The sequence below is a fragment of the Lactuca serriola genome, chromosome 4 (genome assembly GCF_051521515.1).
Source record: "Lactuca serriola cultivar US96UC23 chromosome 4, Lser_US96UC23_V15, whole genome shotgun sequence".
NCBI lineage: Eukaryota > Viridiplantae > Streptophyta > Magnoliopsida > Asterales > Asteraceae > Lactuca > Lactuca serriola.
Genome location: NC_136411.1, coordinates 123,139,119 through 123,160,515, shown reverse-complemented (window position 1 = coordinate 123,160,515; position 21,397 = coordinate 123,139,119). Strand labels below are relative to the sequence as shown.

The following is a 21,397-nucleotide window of genomic DNA, read 5'->3' as shown; positions in this document are numbered from 1 at the left end:
TTAAAAATAAAAATAAATAAACAAAAAAAAATATTTTTGTGTATATTAAGGTAATGATTAACATAATTTAAGAAAACATGTTTGGTTAGAAAACATGTTTATCCGTTGTTCATTTCCGCCGGTACACCTAAGTGTTTTGCAGCAAAATAAATATGTGGTTGAGAATGATTCCCTCATTTTCAACTTTTTTTTTCTCAATTGAACACTCTCTCTCTCTCTCTCTCTCTATGTATGTATGTATGTGTATATATATATATATATATATATATATATATATATATATATATATATATATATATATATATATATATATATATATATATATATGACATTGGAAGCAAATTTTATACACGTAACAATTCCTCAATAAGCAAAATTAGTCCTTTCAGCCACATTCAAGAACAAGTAGGCAAAATCAAACTTTTACGCAACTTAAAAGGTGTGAAATCAACTTTGAAAAAAGAAAAAGTTACTTAATTCCACCTATTTCCTTCTTCAACCATTTTCCTTAGGGAAATAAGAGTTTGTTAATGACTCAATGTACTACAGAAACGGAAGAATAAAAAGAAATATGATATTTTACTTAAATATTTGGACCACTTTTTGATAAGTTCGAATTTCAGAGTGGGTTTCTTATGAAAAGCTTTGCTATTTTGAAGAATAACGTGAAATTTGGCTATTGTATGGAAAGTCATTTAAAAAAAATGGTTCAATTAGACATTTTCTCTATATTTCAAGCAACATCATATATTCACTTTAAACAAATAAATCATTCGCCTTACAGCCATCGTTAAAATACTTTGAAAAATCAATATATGTTGTATACTTAAAAAAAATCAATATATGTTGTAATGATCTTTTTTATTCTTTGCAATTCATTTATTGCCATTTTTCGTAAAATTGTCCAAGATATGGAAATGCATTTCGATATGACGGCTCGGCAGAAAGCGGTTTTCCAGTGCTTACGTGCACCACATGCTCAAGATTTCTTCTGGCTATCCCTATAGATGGGCTTGGCCAACATATGTCTCCTGTGGAATATCGTACTATTCTCAAATATCGACTCATGATTCTCATTTTCCCAGCTGACGAGATATGTCCTGTGTGTCGCAAGACATGTTTGGACTCTTTTGGAGAGCACACAGTTCACTGTAAAGAACTCACGAGGTTCAAATACAGGCACGATACGGTTAGGGATGTTTTGTTTGACATATTTAAGCGTGTCAGGGTTTCCGCTAAGAAAGAGGCACCTGTTAATTTCTTAACTGACCCGACAGAAAGAAGATCAACCCTCTGACCGGCTGACATTTTGATTTTTGGATGGGTCGGAGGGAAACACGCATGTGTGGATCTTACAGGGGTATCCCCTCTCGTGGGCCTGAGGGCTGGGGGTTTCACAGCAGGACATACTGCTTTAAAAGCAGCCACAAGCAAGGTCACCAAACATGAGAGATCATGCATAGAAAATCAACACGTGTTCATACCATTTGCATTTGATACGTTTGGTTTCCTCGCACCGGATGCAGTAGAGCTTCTTAAAAGAGTACAACGAATCATGCATAGTAATGTTATATCCCCTAGATCTTCGGATGTAGTCTTTAAAAGAATTAGTTTTACTATTCAAAAAGGCTTATCGACACAACTTGTTGCCCGTGTGTCATCTCACTCATTGTACGATAACAATTGAACTTTTAGTTTAATTTAATTTAAAGTTATATATATATATATATATATATATATATGCGCAACAATTATTAATCCCCCTTGGTAAATACACTTCGAAAGTCTAGTAAATACACCCTACACTCCTACATGTAGTAAATCTTAATCAATTATTTGTTTGATTCAAATATTCAAGTGGGTTTGACAGCCTTCACCAAAACAACTGTTTGACTTGTAGTATTCTTTCGATGGAATTTGTATTGTATCTGTGGTGTTTGGATACTCATTAATTCATTGGTTGATGCAACTCAAAGTGAAGTTGGCTTCTTGTGGTTTCAGAATATAATATTACTTGTGTTTATTAAAAAGAGGAATAACCAAAACCAAGTACCAACGTGTAAATGGTTTTGATTTTAACGAGATACATCCCCATATTTTTTTTAATTTGTTATGGGGCCGTATGTTAGAGAAAATTATAAATTTGATTAAACCCACAAATCATTTTAAACAAATAGTGCAAGATTAGTAAAATAATAAAAAACTCATAATTTTTACATGTCATCACCTGCAAAAATCTTGGTGTGTTGCTTTTTTTTAGAGATTTTCATAGGTATGTATTTGCACAAATCATCGTTTTCGCAGGTGGTGACCTGCAAATATCTATGTAACCCTTGAAAATCTTAAAAATATTGTATTTTCTGAAGAAAAAAAACATATGTTGTCATAACTGGTAGACGCGAAAAACAAAGTTCATATCGTTAAAATCATAATTTGTACTGCAAAAATTCATATATTGCAAAAATTCATATATTGTACAGAATGTTATGTTATAAGACATCATTTTGCTAAAAAAATACTATCCAAATCCCTTTGTCATATTTTGAGGAAATTTTTGACATCTCTTTGTGTGATTTATTATCAAACTTTTCCATCTTACAATTTCCTTGTCTTGCTAGAAGAAACATGTGTTTAAACATGTCATATGAGTATTTAGTTGTTATTTTTGTCGGTGGTCTATACTCATCCGGGAATAGCGAATTGATATACACTAGATTAACTATTCAAAACTTCGGTGTTGAAATTTTGTCAGATATAAATTTTATAGATTTATATAATTTGGTCAAATAGTAGAGAGGTTCGGAAGACAGACTTAATATTTGTGTATCTTGTCAACACACTATATTAAAGTATGTTATAGAAATAGTTGATGGTGATGGGAGCATTTAAAAAAGATTATCCAACAAGTTTCAATATAATGTCACAAATTGATCTGTTGGTGGTAGTAATAGATCTAGCAATGGAAGAGGCTCTTGTACCAAAAGAGGAGAAAGCTCAGAAGAGTGATCCTTACAAAATTTGGTGTATATGTTGTGTAACATCCCAAAAACAGATATAAATTTTTTCATTTTTAATTCATTAGATCACTTAGTATTTGTTCCAAAAACCCATCACAGAAAAAATATATCAAAATCATCAGAGTACAATAACAATCATCAATGTAGAAAATCATCCGGGGAAATGTTTTGCAGTTAAGTCGGGTCCTTCCCTTTGGAACTGTAAGCACTTGAAAATTGTTCAAACCACAAAACTGTAAGCACAAAACTTAGTGAGTTCCCCAAAATACCATATTCCATACATATAGTCATGGGCTACCCCCATGGTCTTGCATACAAATGCCATGGGATCCCCCTAGGGTCTTTCATACTATGTCATTGGCTACCTCCATGGTATTTCCTTGCATTGTCGTGGTTACCTCATTGCCTTATATACAAGTATCATGGGCTACCCCCATGATCTTTCATACAAATGTCATGGGCTATCCCCAGGGTCTTCCATGAAAGTATCATAAATACAACTAGCATCTGACACAGTATAGTGAGAAAACTCACTTCTCTCACAAATAAGCTTAGAACAAAGCTCACTGCCACACCAAAGGTGCTACGATCCACCTATTGAATCAAACAAGGTCCCACCTTAGTCAAACCTCTAAAACAAGTCATTTTGACCAAAAGTAAAACCAGTTCAAGGTAAAATGCAATGGGCAGCACTTCTATTAACTAACCATCACATCGTGAACAACTGATGTCACATAGTGAGAAACAGACTCAACCTAGTCCCAACTCAATCATGATTCAACTCAGACTCGACTCAACTCAGTCTCGATCCAGGCGATCATCACGTCATGATGTACAGGTCATCACGCCGTGAAGAAATCAGTCCAAGTTAACTGGGGAAAACCTCAGTCGTCACGTCGTGACAATAAGGGTGTCACATCGTGGAAACTGGTTTTCCCAGCTTAACGAATTAAACCATTTTCCATCAATTCCATGAGCCCAAAAGCGCATATCTTATTCTTCCTAATGTCTTAATGGATAAAGTTTCAAACTCTATCCATTAAGAAATCCCTCTAAGTCAAGATCTCAAGTCCAAGGCCCTTTATGGCAACTTTAATGCATGGAATCAACCATTAAGCGCTTAATTCATAAAGTCTTCAATCCAAAACATCCAAAAGGGTTTTAAGGACCCTAATGATCCCTAAAAATGCAAAATTTAAGTACATATGAATCCCCATGCATGTCCTTTCCCAAACCTAGGTCAAAAGATGCAATGTGACAAAAAAATCCATGCAAGGCTTCCAAATCACCACCCCATTCTAGATCTATGGGATAATATGCTCTTAGGACACAAAGAGATCATAAAGTTGCAAACTTTATCTCTTCTACTCATTTTATCACCACAAATGGGGTCTAGAATGGAATAAAGCTTAGATCTAAGAGGCATAAAACAAAAAGATGAGTGTTTGAGGACTTACAAAAATTCCAGAAGATGCACACAAGGCTGATAAGAGATTTCATGGATGATCTAAGAACCAATTCTTCTTATCCTTCCTTCAAAACCACCACAAACTTGCAAAAGTGAGCTCAAAAGCCTCAAGAGGGCTTGGGTTTTACCAATGGGGCGTTTGGAGGTGATAGAGGTTGAGTGTGAAAGAAACTCTAGCCATGTAGGGTTCGAAATGAATAGTGAGAAGTGGAAATAGGATTAAGTTTGTTTGGGTTCAAAACTGTGAATTTCGAAGTGTATGTACTTTGAAAGGCACCTGTTGATGTCGAAGTCGAATGTTTAGTCCTTGTATACTGTTTATGTACCTATAACACTTTATAAATAGAGTAGGTATAAGGGTAGAGAGTAACTTTTAGGTTGTTCATCATTGTATTCTCTCTCGAACTCATGTACTCTTATAGACGATTAATGAGCCAATTAGATCTTATTTACATATCGTGTTATTATTGCTTTTAGTCATTGATTTTAAATTCATAACTCGATTATTACACACTTCAATTGGTATCAGAGTAGGATTCATTCAGTCAATTTCAGTTTTCTCGTACTTATTCAATATCTTTGAACCGCTCTTTCCGATTCAAAGTTTTCCACGATATTGAAACAAAAAACTTGGTTCAATTGATTGTTTTGCTTAGATTCTGCAGTTTGTTTGTTAAATCGAGTGCTTGTTGATCAATTTTTGATTGATTCTCCTTTAGACATCTTTTCTGAATCAAAAATCACTTTTGTCCGTATAAAAGTGGCAAACTTCAATATGAACACGATGTCAAGTTTTTCTCACTTGCTTGGATCATCTACAAAGATTCCAATGCTCATTCCTGAATACTATGAGTATTAGGCCAATCGAATAGAGGATTATCTCAACAGCATAGACGAAGATCTGTGGAGGTGTATCACAACTGAAAACTATCATCCTGAAACTCTTGAACATGTTGGAACTGTTGGTTCTTCTGCTGATGTTGCTTTGCAAACAGATAAACAGAAAGCAAATGATAAGAAATGCCTTCGAGAACTACATGGTGTTCTTGCATCAATATTTTACAACTATGTTCGAAGTTACAAATATCTAGGCAGTGAGAAGACCACGAAAAGTTTAGTGAAGCAGTGCTTGTTGGAATTGGGTGAGTTCAAGAAGAAAGAAAACGAAACCATCGAGTTATACTATGATCGCTTGAATGAATTGATCTTCAAGTGTACTCGTTATGGTGTTATTCGTTCAACTGTGGAATACAATTTGACTTTCCTGATGGGGTTGTGAAAGGAATGGAGGAACATAATCCTAATGATTAAAACTCAACAAAGTTTTGATGGTTATTATTTGGATAATCTATACAATGTTCTTTAGGACCATGAAAGTGAGGTAAATGAGATAGCTGAAGAAGGAAAGTTGAGCTTAGGAGGACCTTTGGCTGTAATGTCGAAAGTAATTGCCAAGGACTCTGAAATCGAATCTGGTGAACAAGAGGATGTTGAAGAAGAAGGATTTTTGGTGAATTCTGAGGGAGAAATAGTGGTTTATTACTCAAATAATAAAGTGAAAAATTATTCAAAAAAAATTTCAATCTAAAATACAAGAACAACATTGAATTCAAAGGGAATATCTCAACAAGTAAAGGTGCAAAAGTAGAGTCGAAGGATGAGAAGAAGGAAGGAAATATAGTAATTAAGAAGAAGCCATTATAGCTAAAGAGGATTCGGGCTATAATTGCAACTACTGCAATGATTCGAATCACTTGGCCAAAGACTGCATGTTGCGAAAGAAGGAGAAGAAGAAGAAGGAGAGGGTGAAAGATGAAGCATACTACGCAATGAAGATTGGGGAGTTGAAGGATCAAACCAAGGGACTTTCCTTGATGGCGAAGGGACGAGATGAAAGTGATGGAACATATTAGATCTGGTCATCAGGTTCTGATAATGAGGAAATGAGGAATCCTACTCATGGGACAATGGTTGTTCAGTTCGAAGAGGATAGTTTGAATGATGAGAAGGTCACTGGAACATGCTTTGTTTCAACTAGAGCCGACAAAGCACCAATGACTTCGAAGGTACATAATCTTCTTGATTCTCTTAATATTCCTTCTAGTTCTTATCATATAGTTTTAACAGATTTTGATGATACTCTTTCTTATCTTAATGATATGTTGATTTCTATGAGTAGAGAAGCTGAACAATCGAAATCATTACTATATGATGTTCGAAAAAAGATGGAAGTTAAGAAGAGTATGATAGAGAACTTAGAGCCTCAATTGCGAAACATTACAGTAGATCGGGATTTGGTGAGGAATGATCATATTTTGTTAGTTAAACAAACAAATATCTACTGTAACTCTACAAAACGTCTGCATGCTAAACTTACTGAATTGCACCATTCTTCTTATATTTGCAAAGATCAGCATCGCAAATTACTGCCATTCTTAGCTTATGAAAGAGAAAAAGTAAATGCTACTTATTATGATTGTGAAAAGAAAATTGATGAGTTTGATAAAAGTTCCTACTGACTTGTATACATATGGAATAATTAAGATTGATGAATGCTTAAATGTTGATGATCTTGTGAATATAGTTAATGAAACTATAACTAAAATGAATAAGTTAAAATTTTGAACATGACTAAGAATTTGACATTACACTCTCAACAAAATTTCACTGATATCGAAGATGATTCTGATAATATCAGTGAAATTGAGGAAGTGGAAATTGTCAATTGTTTTCAATTATCTATTATTAATGTCAATTCGATGGCAAAAGGCAAAGAAATATGTCAAGATTCAATGTAGAAGGTTAACAATGACCAACCTTCTACATCGAAAGTTTGCGATCGTTTTGATCAAGTTGTAGTGGAAGACTATGAAAGCGATGAGGATGATGTTTCCAATAAAATACCTATTCCTAACGTCTTTGTCGAACAAGTTTATGAAGAATCAAAGGAGTTCGAAAAGATGTTGAAAGAAAAAGGTCCACATTATCTAGAATCTAATTTAGTAGTCTATCCATCATTAAAATGTATAAATGTGGTTGTATTTCCAAACCAAGTGTTTGTCGCTTTTGGAAATGGTGACAAAGTGAATCCAGAAATAAACAAATTGGTTGAGGAAGATAAAAAAGATGTGACAAAAGATGATTTCTATTCGAACCAAAGTACAGTTGAAAATGTTTTGAAAAAAACTCAACAACTTTTCAAATACAAAAGCCAAAACGTTTTTGGGAAGTAAAAACGGAAAAATCAAGTGTTGTTAATCAAACCAAACAAACTGTTTCGAAATCTCCAAAGACAAAAACACAAGTTTTCAAGGAAAGTGTTCAAAAATTTGTTACTAAGGAAGGGATTTTAAATATAAAATCTTGAAACAAAGTTTATTGGAAAAATGTCAGTTTTTGAAAAACAAAAGTTTTTAAGAAAAAATCAACTGAACATGTTAAGACATTTCCTGAAAATAAAACGTCTATTTAAAACAAGTCTTCTCAAAAGAAAAATAATTTTCGAAAAGGTCAAAATAATGTTCAAAATCAAGTTAGATCTCAAAATGTTCAAAATCAAGGTAACATAAATTTTGTTCACACTCAAAATCAAAGAAATGTTGGTTTGAATCATAAAAATGAAAGTTTTGTTCAAAACAAAAATCAAAAGAGTTTTGTTCGAAATAATGAACAAAGAAACTTCAAACCAATTCATGGACAAATACATTTTCAACAAGTTCACATTGTTTTAATCGAAATGTTGTTGGTTATCATAATTAATATCAAAATCGATTTTAAAATTCACCAAAACAGTCTTTTCCAAAACGAAAATTTGAGAAATAAGATGTTCAAGGAAGGAAATATGAACCTTTTAAGCCCACAAATCCACACTTTCCAAATCCTGATTTGATGCAGAAGGTGAAAGCATCCTTTGCGAAAGGATGAAGTGATGTGAAAAACATCAATCATTGGCTCGAAGGTAAAGGAAAACAATATCAATCGGGAAAATACTATCAAGAGAAAATCAAGTGTGCTTACAAGCACTACTTAAATGATTCGATGTATGAAAGTTCTTCAACATTGGAATCGAATCCATCTGTGAAAAAGTAGAAAGAAATTTCGAAGAAGAAGGATGAAAGACATCGAACTGATGATGGAAAAGGAACATCAATGTTGAACCTTTGCCATTAAATGATTACATTTCAATGCCCAAATCTATTGAAATTGACTTAATTAACAGTTTAAATTCAAAGGTTCGAAATTAGGTACTAGGTTCATCCTTTCAAAATGCATTTCAAACTAATGTCCAAGGACCCAAAAGGTCTTGGGGACCTAAATTCTTTTGAATGATCGCAGGTACTATGTGACGAACAATACGATGAGCACTGGTACATTGATAGTGGTTGCTCTCCTCACATGACTTGTGAAAAGAGAATTTGCAAGATTATCAAAAGCTAGATAATGCAGGAGTAGTGAAGTTTGGCAACAACAAAAAATGCAAAGTCAAGGGATATGGCAAGGTGACGAATGGAAAATTCACTGTGAATATAGTGGCGTATGTCGAAGGCTTAAAACATAATTTGATTAGTGTTTCGTATCTCATTGTGGGCACTGGCAATCAAGTTGTGTTCAATGAAAAAGGAAGCATCATTTTAAACAAGGAAACAAAGGAGATTCTTCTTAAGTCAAAAAGAAATGGAGACATGTTCACGCTCGACATGAAACCTATTGTTGGAGTTCCCTTTGTGTGTCTACTATTAAAAGCTTCATCTGATCTTAGCTGGTAATGGCATCATCGTCTATCACATCTAAATTTCAAAAATCTTAATAAATTGGTTTTACATGATCTAGTTCGAGGCTTACTTTTTTAAACTTTGATAACAATTCTTTATATGTAGCTTGTGAATAGTGAAAAAAACATATGCAAGGTCATCTAATTGTCATTGACTCCAAGATCATAGAACCTCTGGAACTTATTCATATTGACCTATGTGGGCCTTCGACTGTTGAGACTCTAAATAAGAAGAAGGAAATATTCGTCATTGTTGATGATTTTTCAAGGTTTACTTCGATTTTCTTTCATCGTCATAAGTCTGAAACAGCTCAAGTGATGATTGATTTTATCAAAAACATTGAGTTGAGTCTAAAGAAGAAAGTGCAAATAATTAAAAGTGACAATGGGTCAGAATTCAAGAATCGAATTCTTGATTCATTCTTGAATGAGTTGGGAATCTCATATAACTTTTTGTCTCCATACACATCGCAACAAAATGGTATAGTCGAGAGGAGGAATCATTCTCTATGCGAAGCTGCAAGAACCATGCTCACATATGCGAATTTGCGTCAATATCTTTGGGCGGAAGCTGTTTCGACGTCATGTTTTACACAAAATCGTTCTTTTATTCATCGTCGTTTCAACATGACACCTTATGAGATCATTAAAAAAACGAAAGCCTAATGTTAAATTCTTTCATGTTATTGGTTGCAGGTGTTTTATAATGAACCTCAAGGACAATATTTTAAAATTTTAGTCAAAGGCTAATGAAGGAATTTTCCTGGGTTATTCGCACAATTTTGTTGCATATCGAGTGTTGAACAAACAAATGAGAAAGATCGAAAAAACTTTCAATTTTACATTTGATGAGTATTATGTCAAGCGTGTCGAGCAGTCATTCATACAAAAGCCTATCATTTCTGAAACAAATGAAGATTATGAAATCATGAATTCTTATGATGTGGATTAAGATTTGATTTTTGGTATTTCAGATAGGGTGATTGATGTTGAAAACCATGCTGATGACAATCAAATTCCTGAAGAATCAAACCATTCATATGATTCAGTTGTTACAAGGGAAGAAGAATATTCTCATTCTACCTCAACTTCACAAGTGAATATCAAACACATACCGGTTTTGATAAGTGATCAAATGGAGGGGGGGCACTTGAGTTCAATATTACATGATGACAATCAAGTGTCAATCATGGAGGGGGAGCATGTGCGGACTACATCAAAAGTCGAGGAGGAGCATGTGCAATACAATGATGATGTCGATGGGGAGCATCTCAATTCAAATCCATTAGTTGAGCAGGAGCTAAATGGGTCGATTCCTAATGATTAAAATGATCAAGCTAATGAGTTTCATGATGTTGCTGACAATGTTTCGAATGCATGTGAAGGTTCAGAAGCAGATAATGTATTCGAAGATGCAACTTTAGATTTTGACCCTGCATATCCACCAATGCATAAATGAACACGAAGTCATCCAAAGGAATAGGTTCTTGTTGATCCACATGTTGGAGTCATGACATGATCACAAATTCGAGCTAAAAATGAAGTACTCAATGTTCATCAGGAATAATATATGTTTAATGTGTTTATTTTGAAACTTGAACCCAAAACAATAAAGGTTGCATTAGAACACTTAGATTGGGTTGTTGCAATGCAATCTGAACTGGCAGAATTTGAATGAAGCAAAGTTTGGAGGTTAATTCCTAAACCGAAGAAGGTTTCTTTAATTGGCTTTAAATGGATTTTCAAGAATAAAACTGATAAAGAAGGCAATGTGATTCAAAATAAGGCAAGATTAGTTGTTAAAGTTTATTCTCAACAAGAAGGAATAGATTATGAGGAAACTTTGCCCCTGTCGCAAGACTAGAGGCTGTTAGAATTTTTCTTACTTATGCAGCACATAAAGATTCTGATGTGTATCAAATGGACGTCAAGTGTGCATTACTAAATGGTATATTGGAGGAAACAGTTTATGTCGAACAACCACCTGGTTTCGTCAATGATAAATATTCTGATTACTGTTATGTTTTAGATAAGGCAGTTTATGGGCTAAAACAAGCACCTCGTGCATGGTACGCAACCTTAACCAACTTTTTGAAATTTGCTAAATTTAAACAATGATCAATTGATCCCACATTATTTCAAAATAAAGTTGGGAATCACCTGATGCTTGTTCAAATTTATGTCGATGATATAATTTTTGGTTTAATTGACCCTTTTTTATCGAAGAAATTTAAGGAGCTTATGAAAAGCAAGTTCGAAATGAGCATGATGGAAAAAAATTAATAATTTTCTGGGTTTACATATTCGTCAAAGTAGGGAAGGCATCTTCATAAATTAGGAAAAATACATGCGCAACCTGCTTGAAATATTCTAGATGATGAATAACACAAAAGTGAAAGTACCGATGGTAGTTGGAACACGCTTGAATCCTTCGTTAGACAAGCCATCTGTGGACTTGACTACATATCGAAATATAATAGTTTCATTTTTTAATTAACTACGAGTCGGCCTGATATCATGTTTGTTGTGTGTAACAGTGCTAGGTACCAATCAAACCCGAGAGAACCCCATCTCAATGTTATGAAGAACATATTTTACTATCTCAAGGGAACAGTTTTGTTAGGTCTTTGGTATCCTTCGAAGACAGGATTCTTTGTGCAAGCTTTTCCAGACGCAGACCTAGGTGGATGTCAACTTGATCGCAAAAGCACAACAGGAAAATGTCAATTACTGGATGGAAAATTAGTTAGCTGGCAATCGAAGAAACAAACATTGGTTTCGATTTCCACACCAGAAGCAGAGTATGTGGCTGTTGCAGCTTGCATTTCTCAAGTTATCTATATACAAAGTCAATTGCGCAATTTTGCAATCAATATGAAGAAGATTCCTTTGTATTGTGACTTGCAAAGTTCCCTTCTCATCTGCCATAATCCAGTCCATCATTCAAAAACCAAACACATTGCTCTTCACTATCGCCTTATCAAAGACCATGTCGAAGACGAGAACATTGAAGTTCATTTTTTGTGAAAACAACGGATCAACTTGCATATATATTTACAATACCTTTAGATGAGAAGTCATTTCTAAGGATTTTGAATGGTTTAGAGATTATCGAAGCAAGTTTTGTTCTTGGATCTTCTTGATCGAAAAGATGTTGATTTGGTTGGTGTTTTACCGAATAGTTTAGTGGTTACTGTTCACGGTCAAAGTTCACATACGTTCGCTTTCACAATTCCTCTAAATCATTCTGACCTCAATTCACTTTGTTGGGGAGAAAGTTGTTCGATGCACAATATCTTTGGGGGTTGCTACTTCTTACATCAAACGTTATTGGGTAACATTTTGTAAGTTTGTTTTTGTTCGTTTTGTTTCAAATATTAAAAAAATCAAAATGATTTTCTTATTTTTGTCTTTAATTTTCGAAAACTAAAAATCCAAAAATATTTTCTTATTTGTTTTTGTACTTGTTTTTCAAAAACTAAAAATCCAAAAAAAAAAATTCTTGTTTTTATTTCATATTGTGTTTAACCTTTCGTGACTCATTGTAACACGTTGTGGTGGAGATGCTCAACGATCATACTCAAAAGGGGAACAAGTATTATTTCAAAACTAATGTTCTAGTTAGGAGTCCCTGGAAGCATGTTGATATATGTTGACCTCAAGCCTCATAAACTTTATGTGTTCGAAGCCTTAATGGATCTCTCACTACGAGTCTTCCTTCCTAATTAGGATATATTCACATTAGTCGAAGAGCTACCTTACTCTTCTCATGTTGAGTAAAGAGATTTCTTCAAAGTCCATATATTTCGAAGAGGTACAATGAGTTTCATTAACCAATCTTTTTCACCAAAATTTCTGCCATAATCACACACATCACTGCATATCCTCGATATCTTTGGTAGAAACCAACCAGAATATAGATATTGCCAAAATCTATGTTTATGATCTACATTCATTCTTTCGTGATGATGGTAAAACCCAATAATCCCAACTACTAAGGAATTGATAGTGAGCATTATTGTTCAAGATTATCACGAAACCCCTGTTTCAGTACATTTTTCGATATTCAAAATCATATTCCATTTGACAAGCGTGACCTTGATAAAATATTCTAACACCAAGACATTTTTGCCCAATTAGGTCCAATACTTAATTTTTTCTTGGAATATGATTTCAGTCTGAATATCTTTCTCAGTTCTTGTTATTTCAAAGCATATCCAACCATACTTGTTCTTGACTACACTAGTCATCCAAGTAATTTAGTTCAATCAAATCACACTTATGTTAAGTTGTGGTATTGAGAAAATTTGAGCCTACCTTTCAAAACTGATGAAAAAGAAGCCCTTCGATGCTCATCAATGAGTAATCAATTGTACTTCATGGGAAACCATGCAAGAAGTACGTCATCTCTCTTGATGTCGAATGAAAATAACTTTGCCCGAGATCTAACTGCTTTCATATCAAATGATATTTGATATCACTAATCGCACATTTTTTAATTTGATTCTAACTCATTCTTTGGCACACATTTGCACTGGAATCGATGAGGTTTTGGGTACTACCAACTCGAAACCTAGATTTCGCAAATTCTGGCATGTGATTTCGCTTTACAATCCCAAAAGAGAATGAGTTTTTGTGACATCCCCAATTTCACGGCCAGAAAAGACCGTTTGTTTATGCTTTATTTCAAAATCAGAGTATACTTTTGAAGACATATGTTGCAAAATTTGTTCCCAAAAATATGATGAGTAAATTATCAAAGCATTCCCGAAGGAATGGGTTTTCATTTTATTAAAAACACTGGGATGTCATTGTCATTACAGTACATATGCATAAATAGAAATAGCACATGCCTTACAACATCTATTATTCTAATGGCCTATAATCCATAGATCTCTCATCAGATCAACACTCATGTGCTCTTTTTCAACTACCTGTAATGCAAGAAACTAAGTGGGTCAGGCTTGGGAGCCTGGTGAGCACATAAGGTTTTCAAGCTACAATAATTAAGTGTATTAATTTCATCAAATCATTCAACCCGATTACTCATTCTCGTTATCCTCACATTCTGTCCCTAAAGCATATAATTCAAGGGACCTAGCCTAAGGATCATCTTCGGGATGACAATACTGATTAGGGGATTCCTCAGCAATATATGTCAGTAAGGCAACCATGAGGGGGATGGAGTACACCGGTGAATACATCGTTCACAAACACTTACAGGATGTAAGCCTGCCAGCGTTCCACTAGACTGTCTAGAATACTCTGTGGTCATCATCATTACTCTGCTATATGACTAAATCAGCTTAAACATTGAGGCCTCTTATAATTTCATCATCTATACCATCCACCCATCTTTACCCATCATAATTATAGGTACAAAATACGTATACAGTTTAAATAAAATAAAACATGTATATTTTGTTCATCCAGCATAGATATCAAGTAGACAGATAATATGAACTCATAACACGTAATTTATATCAAATACTTCATATCTATGTGTAAGATGAAAGTAACTATGCACTCACTTGTTAAAGTGATGACTCCAAACTCGGGCAACTCTTCGCTTCTAACAATTTTATTACCCTTTGACGAAACCTAGTATTTATTGAGAACAATTATTAGCTCAAGGTCTATGAGCTATATTGTTTATATGTGTTAAACAATACTTTTCAACTATTATGTATACATAGGGGCCAAACATGAAACACCGGAGGGCGAGACCATTTTGGCATTGAAGCTGTTCTGTAATCCAACAACCCTATGCGGCCCTTATAACTATATTCCCTGTACCACGAGCAGTTAAAAGCTATTATAATAATTAGCACATATATTGTTTATAGGTTCATAATAACGATAATGAAGTTAAACATAAGCTATACTTACTAGGGGGTTTAGCTAGAAGTCGGGCTATGCGGGGGCAGAACTTATGAGCCAAAAGCTCTTCTTCTCGGAGCCTTCTGGCACTTCGGAACTCGCCTCTAGCACTTGGGAAGTACTAGGTAAGGGGAGGGGTTAAGAATAATGTTTGAGAGAGAAAGAATGGGAAAGGTGTGAGAAAAATGGAAGAACTTCACATCTATTTATAGGCTGGAGGCTTTGGATACGTTGGTCGTAACTTCGGAGTACGTTGCGTGTCCGAAATGCTATGTTGCGCGTATGAATGGGCAGCTGTCAGCATCCGAAGCGAAGCCGTGGAGAGCAAGGGATGGTTCGGATTTGGCCACGTGTCACCCTTGGATCCTCTCATAAATTAATAAACTTCTAAATTTTGTAACTTTCACACACGAGCTCCGTTTCCAAAGTTCTTTATATCCACACGTAGGTGGAGACATAATCACAACTTTCGTTTAGAATCCTTTGACTAATTTTGACTTTATTTTTAAAATTTATATTTTAACAGGCTTAGACAGATAAGGTCCATTAAAAATTCATAACTTTGTCAACCAATGTCCGTTTTCATCTGTCTTTATATCGTTGAGCTTCTATTAACGAGATCTTTGATTCTCGTTTAGATTGTGTCAGCTAAAAATCGATCGATCTAAAATTCGAATTCCGGGTTGTGCACTTCTATGCTAAATCTTACAAAAATCATAACTTCCTCATACGAAGTCAAGATTTGGACGTTCTTTTTATGTACGTTCTCGGTTTAATGTATACTACGACTTTCGTTCAAGTCACTAAGGCTAAAAATGTATTTTATCAAAAATTCACTTTTTACAATTCCTGGCTTCGTTCCGGTTTAGTTGCGGAACTTCGACGGGTTATGACTTCTTCGTTATAAGTTGGATTTCAGCGTTCCTTATATCCCCGAAATTCTTGTTACGACTACTTCAACTTTATTCATAGATATTGGGTCTATCTAATATTTTATTTTTGACACATATTTTTATTATTATTTTATTACATCGTTATAAGCACGTATATTGCAAATAAATCACAAAATACCCAAATAATTTCTCTTCATTACTTCAAAATAAGTTAAAATTGTCGACCCTAACTATTATATCATACTATTAATGCTTAGCCTAGAGACATGGGCGTTACAATTCTCTCCACGTTAGGATGATTCCATTCCGGAATCATGCATTAGCAAACAAATGTGGATAGCGACTTATCATGTCACTCTCTGTTTTCCAGGTGAGGTTCGGCCCATTCATATGTTTCCATTGCACAAGCACCAAGTCGACCATTTTGCTGCGTAATTTCTTCGTCTTATGGTCAACAATTACTTCAAGCTCTTCGATTAACCTCTTATTTTCATCCATACATAAATCTGAAAGTGGAATTATATCGAGAACTTCTCATGTATACTTCCTCAAATAACACACATAGAAAGTGTTATGAATACCATTTAGTTCTTCTGGCAATTCCAGCTTGTAAGCTTCTTTCCCAATCCTATGAAAAACCTTGAATTGCCAAATAAACTTTGGACTCAACTTTCCTCTCTTTCCAAATCTTATAAGTCCCTTCCATGGTGAGACTTTGAGCAATACTGAATTTCCAACTTTAAATGCCATTGGTCATCGCTTCTTGTCAGCATAGCTCTTTTGGCGATCTTGAGCCGCTAACATCCTTTCTCTAATCCCTCATCTATGTGCTTGCTTTAAAATATATACAACTACATCCTCTATCCATTGTTCAATTTTTGTTATTTCCTCTTTTGCATCTTTTATCCATCTTAATTTCCAAGAATTGATCTCATATAATACATTCATCCCCCTTTTTAATGTTTGAAACTTGTTCTGGTTGGGTTGGGAATGAGGGTGGTAATGTAAATGTTTCTCACTATCATAAGGATGTACCTAGATCTCCTAACCTGATTGAGGGAAGTACTTGGTCGATTTTGAACCCATAGGAAGTCACTCTATGGGACATAAGAGGTAAAAAAGAGTTTGGGTTACCCATTAAATTTAGTGAGTTCATACTTGAAGAAAAGAATAAATACGGAATCGAAATAAAATTGTTAACTATTCTCACCTTAGTCCAAAAAAATTATTTTGTATCTAATAAGTAAAATTATTGAAACCAAAAATACAATGAAGCTTCATTTTATCTGAATCGGATTAGAGCCATGAATGAGGATATGAAAGCTTGCAATAAAAATCAAACCTATAAGATCACATAACTTCCTCCTAATACAAACCCTATTAGTTGTATAAAATTTAAATACAAATCAAATCGGGATGTTGATGATAGGTTTTTTAGGTTATAAAAAAATATGTGGCGGAAAAACTTAATCCTAATTTCACATGCAACCTATTGGATCTAAGTTTTCTCTATTGATTACAACAAACGATTGAACATCAAGTACCCTATGAATACCTTACTATTTTCTAAATTCATAAAAGATTTTAGGGTTTACATACCTTTTGATTATTGTAGAAAATAATGAATAATTCATTCTTGAACAAGCTTTAGAAAGCAAGCACCATAAATCTCATGCCTTTAATGGTTTGTACCCAGACCCTACAAATATAAGACTTGAGATGAGAGAGGGGAAGTGTGGAATTTTGGGCTTCTATTCTTGAGAAAGGAGTGGTCAAAATTATGAGGTATAAGGCTCCCTAAATAGCTAAACAAGCAAACTCGGTAAACCCTAATTTGAATATAATATTATTACCTCAAATTAGGTAATTATCAATATTCCTAATTATCCTTAAGGATTAATCTAGAAACCTAAGGAGGCTTAAAATTTGCGGCATCCCTAGAGTATTCTAGAATCCTTCTCTTGGTCAACTATTGAACATTTACAGCTTAAGTCCTTGCACTTTTAATTAATCAAATTAATCCCAAAATTAATTTCAATTAATTTATAACTAATTATAATTAAATAATACTCTTTCTAATTAATATATTAATCTCATAATATATTAATAAAATATTTATCGAGATTTATTAATCTTCTAATAAACCAATAAGTCAACGTCTCTCCAAAAGTCATTCTGTCAATTACTAGTTTGAGGGCAACCCAAAAGGACTTTGCTTTTAATTCAAGTATATACAAATTCAGTTATTGATACCTAATCCAACAGTCTTCCACTTGGATAAGTCTATAGCTCAATTGCAAATATAACTTCTAAATCAAACAGCAAAGGGTGCTTTTGAAAGCAACTCCAGACTTTGATCTAATCAGATATCGGTCCTAAGATAGGTGATCAAATATTCCTTCTTTCTACAAGATATTGTGTGGACATGAGATATTGATTACAATCAATTTCTTATCCAAAATTTTTTTGATGCATAAAAAGTGAACCTCTAGTAATCTGAGCCAAATCAAATCCGAAGTCAACCTTAATCCGAGATGTGAAGAGTTCAAAAGCCTGTCTTATTCAAAGATGAAGACATTTTATAAGTTAATCTTTTGATGTGATAGAGTCTTTACAAGCATTAAATGTATTTTGTCTTATTATTGATTCAATAGTTCTTAGGACCAAATCAAGTATATCTTTTATATGTCCGATTTGTCAAACACTTAGTTTTACCTAGTCCATAGAACGTTCTCGGTTTATACTTGTCTCTCCTTTACTATTTAAGGAGAGGATGATTCATGGATTGAAAGCAAGAAATAGAATTATTGTCTTCACATCAATTAAAATTTCTCCTGTAAATCAAATTTCTTTCACTATCATTCTACTTGTTCTTAAATTGTCTTTACTTTGCTCCTACTCATTTTACTCTTTAAATATTTTGTTCAACACTTTGTTGAATATCATCTTCAAGTCTTGATTGGTTTACCAGAATTGAATGGACCAAAATATTATCAGCAAAAATTGATCTTAAAAGTTAATTCAAGGTTTGAGTTTTCAAACCTTGTATGTGCGCTGAATCTTGCACTCACACTTGGTATCAGAGTTTGATTGTTTGTCCTTTGAATCCATAAGAACATATTATATTTGATTTGAGATTACCTTGGTATATCAATCATTTTTGTGTTCAGGATAAAGTTCTTCTATATACTGCTTTTGCTCCAATACTTTAACTTCAATGGCTTCTCCTAATCATACTCAATGAATGTATTCGATGCAAATAGAAAATAATGTGGGTTTCCCTTCTCGTGCTCCAATTCTAGTTGTTAAAGAGTATGATCACTGGAAAGTTGGGATGGAAAAACTTTTACGTTGTAAGGAAAAAAAGGTGAAGAAATATGGAGGTCTGTGAAAGAAGGTCCTCATGTTCCAATAAGATAAATGGTGAGAGATGTTGCTGCTACTCTTATGGGCCAAGAAGAATAGCATCCAACACATCTTACTACTTTGGACATCGAAAAACTTCATGCAGACTGGATTGCATTTTCTGAGATGGTGTTTGGAGTTCCTCCGTCTCTCTTTGAGCACAATAGGTTGTGTAAATCTGTAAAATAGATTTGAGACACTCTTTAGGACTTGTTCGAACGGTCTGAGAACATGAAGGACAAGTGTTTGGCTTCGGTTTTCAACAATATTGATACTTTCACCACTACTTCAGGTGAATCCGTAGCCTCGGCTTCAAATAGGTACATAATTGTTGTTAACAATATGACTACACACAGAATAGTAAGAACTCCTCTTGAGTACAATATGAAGTTTATCAATAGCCTTAGAAAAGGCTGGGGGAACGTAAAGTCATGTCATTAACGTACTCGATCTCTGAAGAAACTAAAGCTTTGTCAACTTTTTGATGAACTACAAGGCCACGAAACTAACATTGCTCAAACGTTAAGAGAACTGTCAAGAGGTCCTCTTGTTGTGTTAACCAATTAATTTTGAACCCATCCATATAAGATACTTTCGAAATTATATCACTTTTTAGCGTGTTTAACCAACATTTCCTACTTCACCTATTCCAAATCGTTCATTTGATTAAAATCTTGATCTCTATCCAATCGAATCTGAACTTCATTTTCAATAAGAACTTACACTCTTGTCCATTAAATATAAACTTCCCTGGAAACCTACTTATAAACCTTATCGAAACCAATTTCAAGCCTCTTATCAAAGAAATCCTCAACCATTTCCTAAACCTTCAGAAAACCCACCTGCTTACCGACCCAATATCCCCTAATCAAGTCACTCCTTGGAATCCCAAGAAATTCCGAAATCAAACAAGCCCAAGATAGTTTGTCATAAATGTCGTCTTGGTAACCATTTTGTTGAAGACTGTTTAGCTGAAACCTCTCAGAATTCAAAGGCAAAAGATTCTACATACTATGCTTGTAGAGCCCAAGAGCTGGCAACTAGTGAGAAAGCTTTTGTTACCACTGTGTCAAGAGATGTTGAAGGGTATTCGTCTTCTGGAGATGAGGATGAAGTGAGAACTAGAAGGATTATGTGTCTTATGGAAAGACAGGCGATCGAATTTGATGAAGGATACTGGTCTTTAGGATCAGAAGAAGATAAGGAAGATGTTGAGCCAAACTTTTGCTATATGGCAACAACTGATCCACCAGGCAGAAGCATTGTCTAATATGAAACAGAAGTAAGTTAGTGAGAAGCTGGAGAGTGAACTGAATCGCCTTATATGACACTTTGAACATCACAATCTTAAGATAGAATCACTAGAAAGAGAGCTTGTAATGTCTAACGATGAATGCATCATTTTAAAAGACAAATGTGAAATCAGCTTTTGTGAAAGGAATATGTTAGTTTCTTATAACAATCGTCTTAATGCCAAAATTGATGTCTTGCATCACTCAATTGATATTCTTGAAGCAAATGAACGGATGAAACATAATTTTTTTCACCCATGGTCCAAAGCATCAGGTCTCGGAAGCGAATTTTCGAAACCTGTTTCTCGTCCCTTAAAGGAATTGACAAATTTTACATTTATGGGAGATGTTTCGAATCGCATTCATTCGGATACCTCTGTCTTACCATTGTTACCCCTTCCTGAGACTTCATACCAATTCCAATCTCTGATTCTTGGGTTCCAACCTATCATTTTCAAATGTCCTGATTCCGCACCTCTTCCACCTCTGATACCCCTAGACCTGAATTAGTCTTCGGATTCATTACCTGACATCACCTATACTAGAGTTCAAATTCTAAACTCCGGTCCACCGAACAATTGTGTTGTTGAGGAAATAATTCCCAAGACAACTGGACATGACTCTGACAAACCCGACTTCATTTGGGCGTCATTTGATAATGACGTAGATGA

The 21,397-nt window shown here is 34.3% G+C and overlaps 1 protein-coding gene across 1 annotated transcript; it reads left to right on the top strand.

Moving 5' to 3' along the window:
• Positions 1-11,176: 11,176 nt before the first annotated feature.
• Positions 11,177-12,283, top strand: LOC145098776 (secreted RxLR effector protein 161-like). The gene is made up of 2 exons (XM_079036384.1): positions 11,177-11,325; positions 11,794-12,283. The coding sequence occupies exons 1-2, from the start codon at positions 11,177-11,179 to the stop codon at positions 12,281-12,283; spliced, it is 639 nt and encodes a 212-aa protein (XP_078892510.1).
• Positions 12,284-21,397: the final 9,114 nt, after the last annotated feature.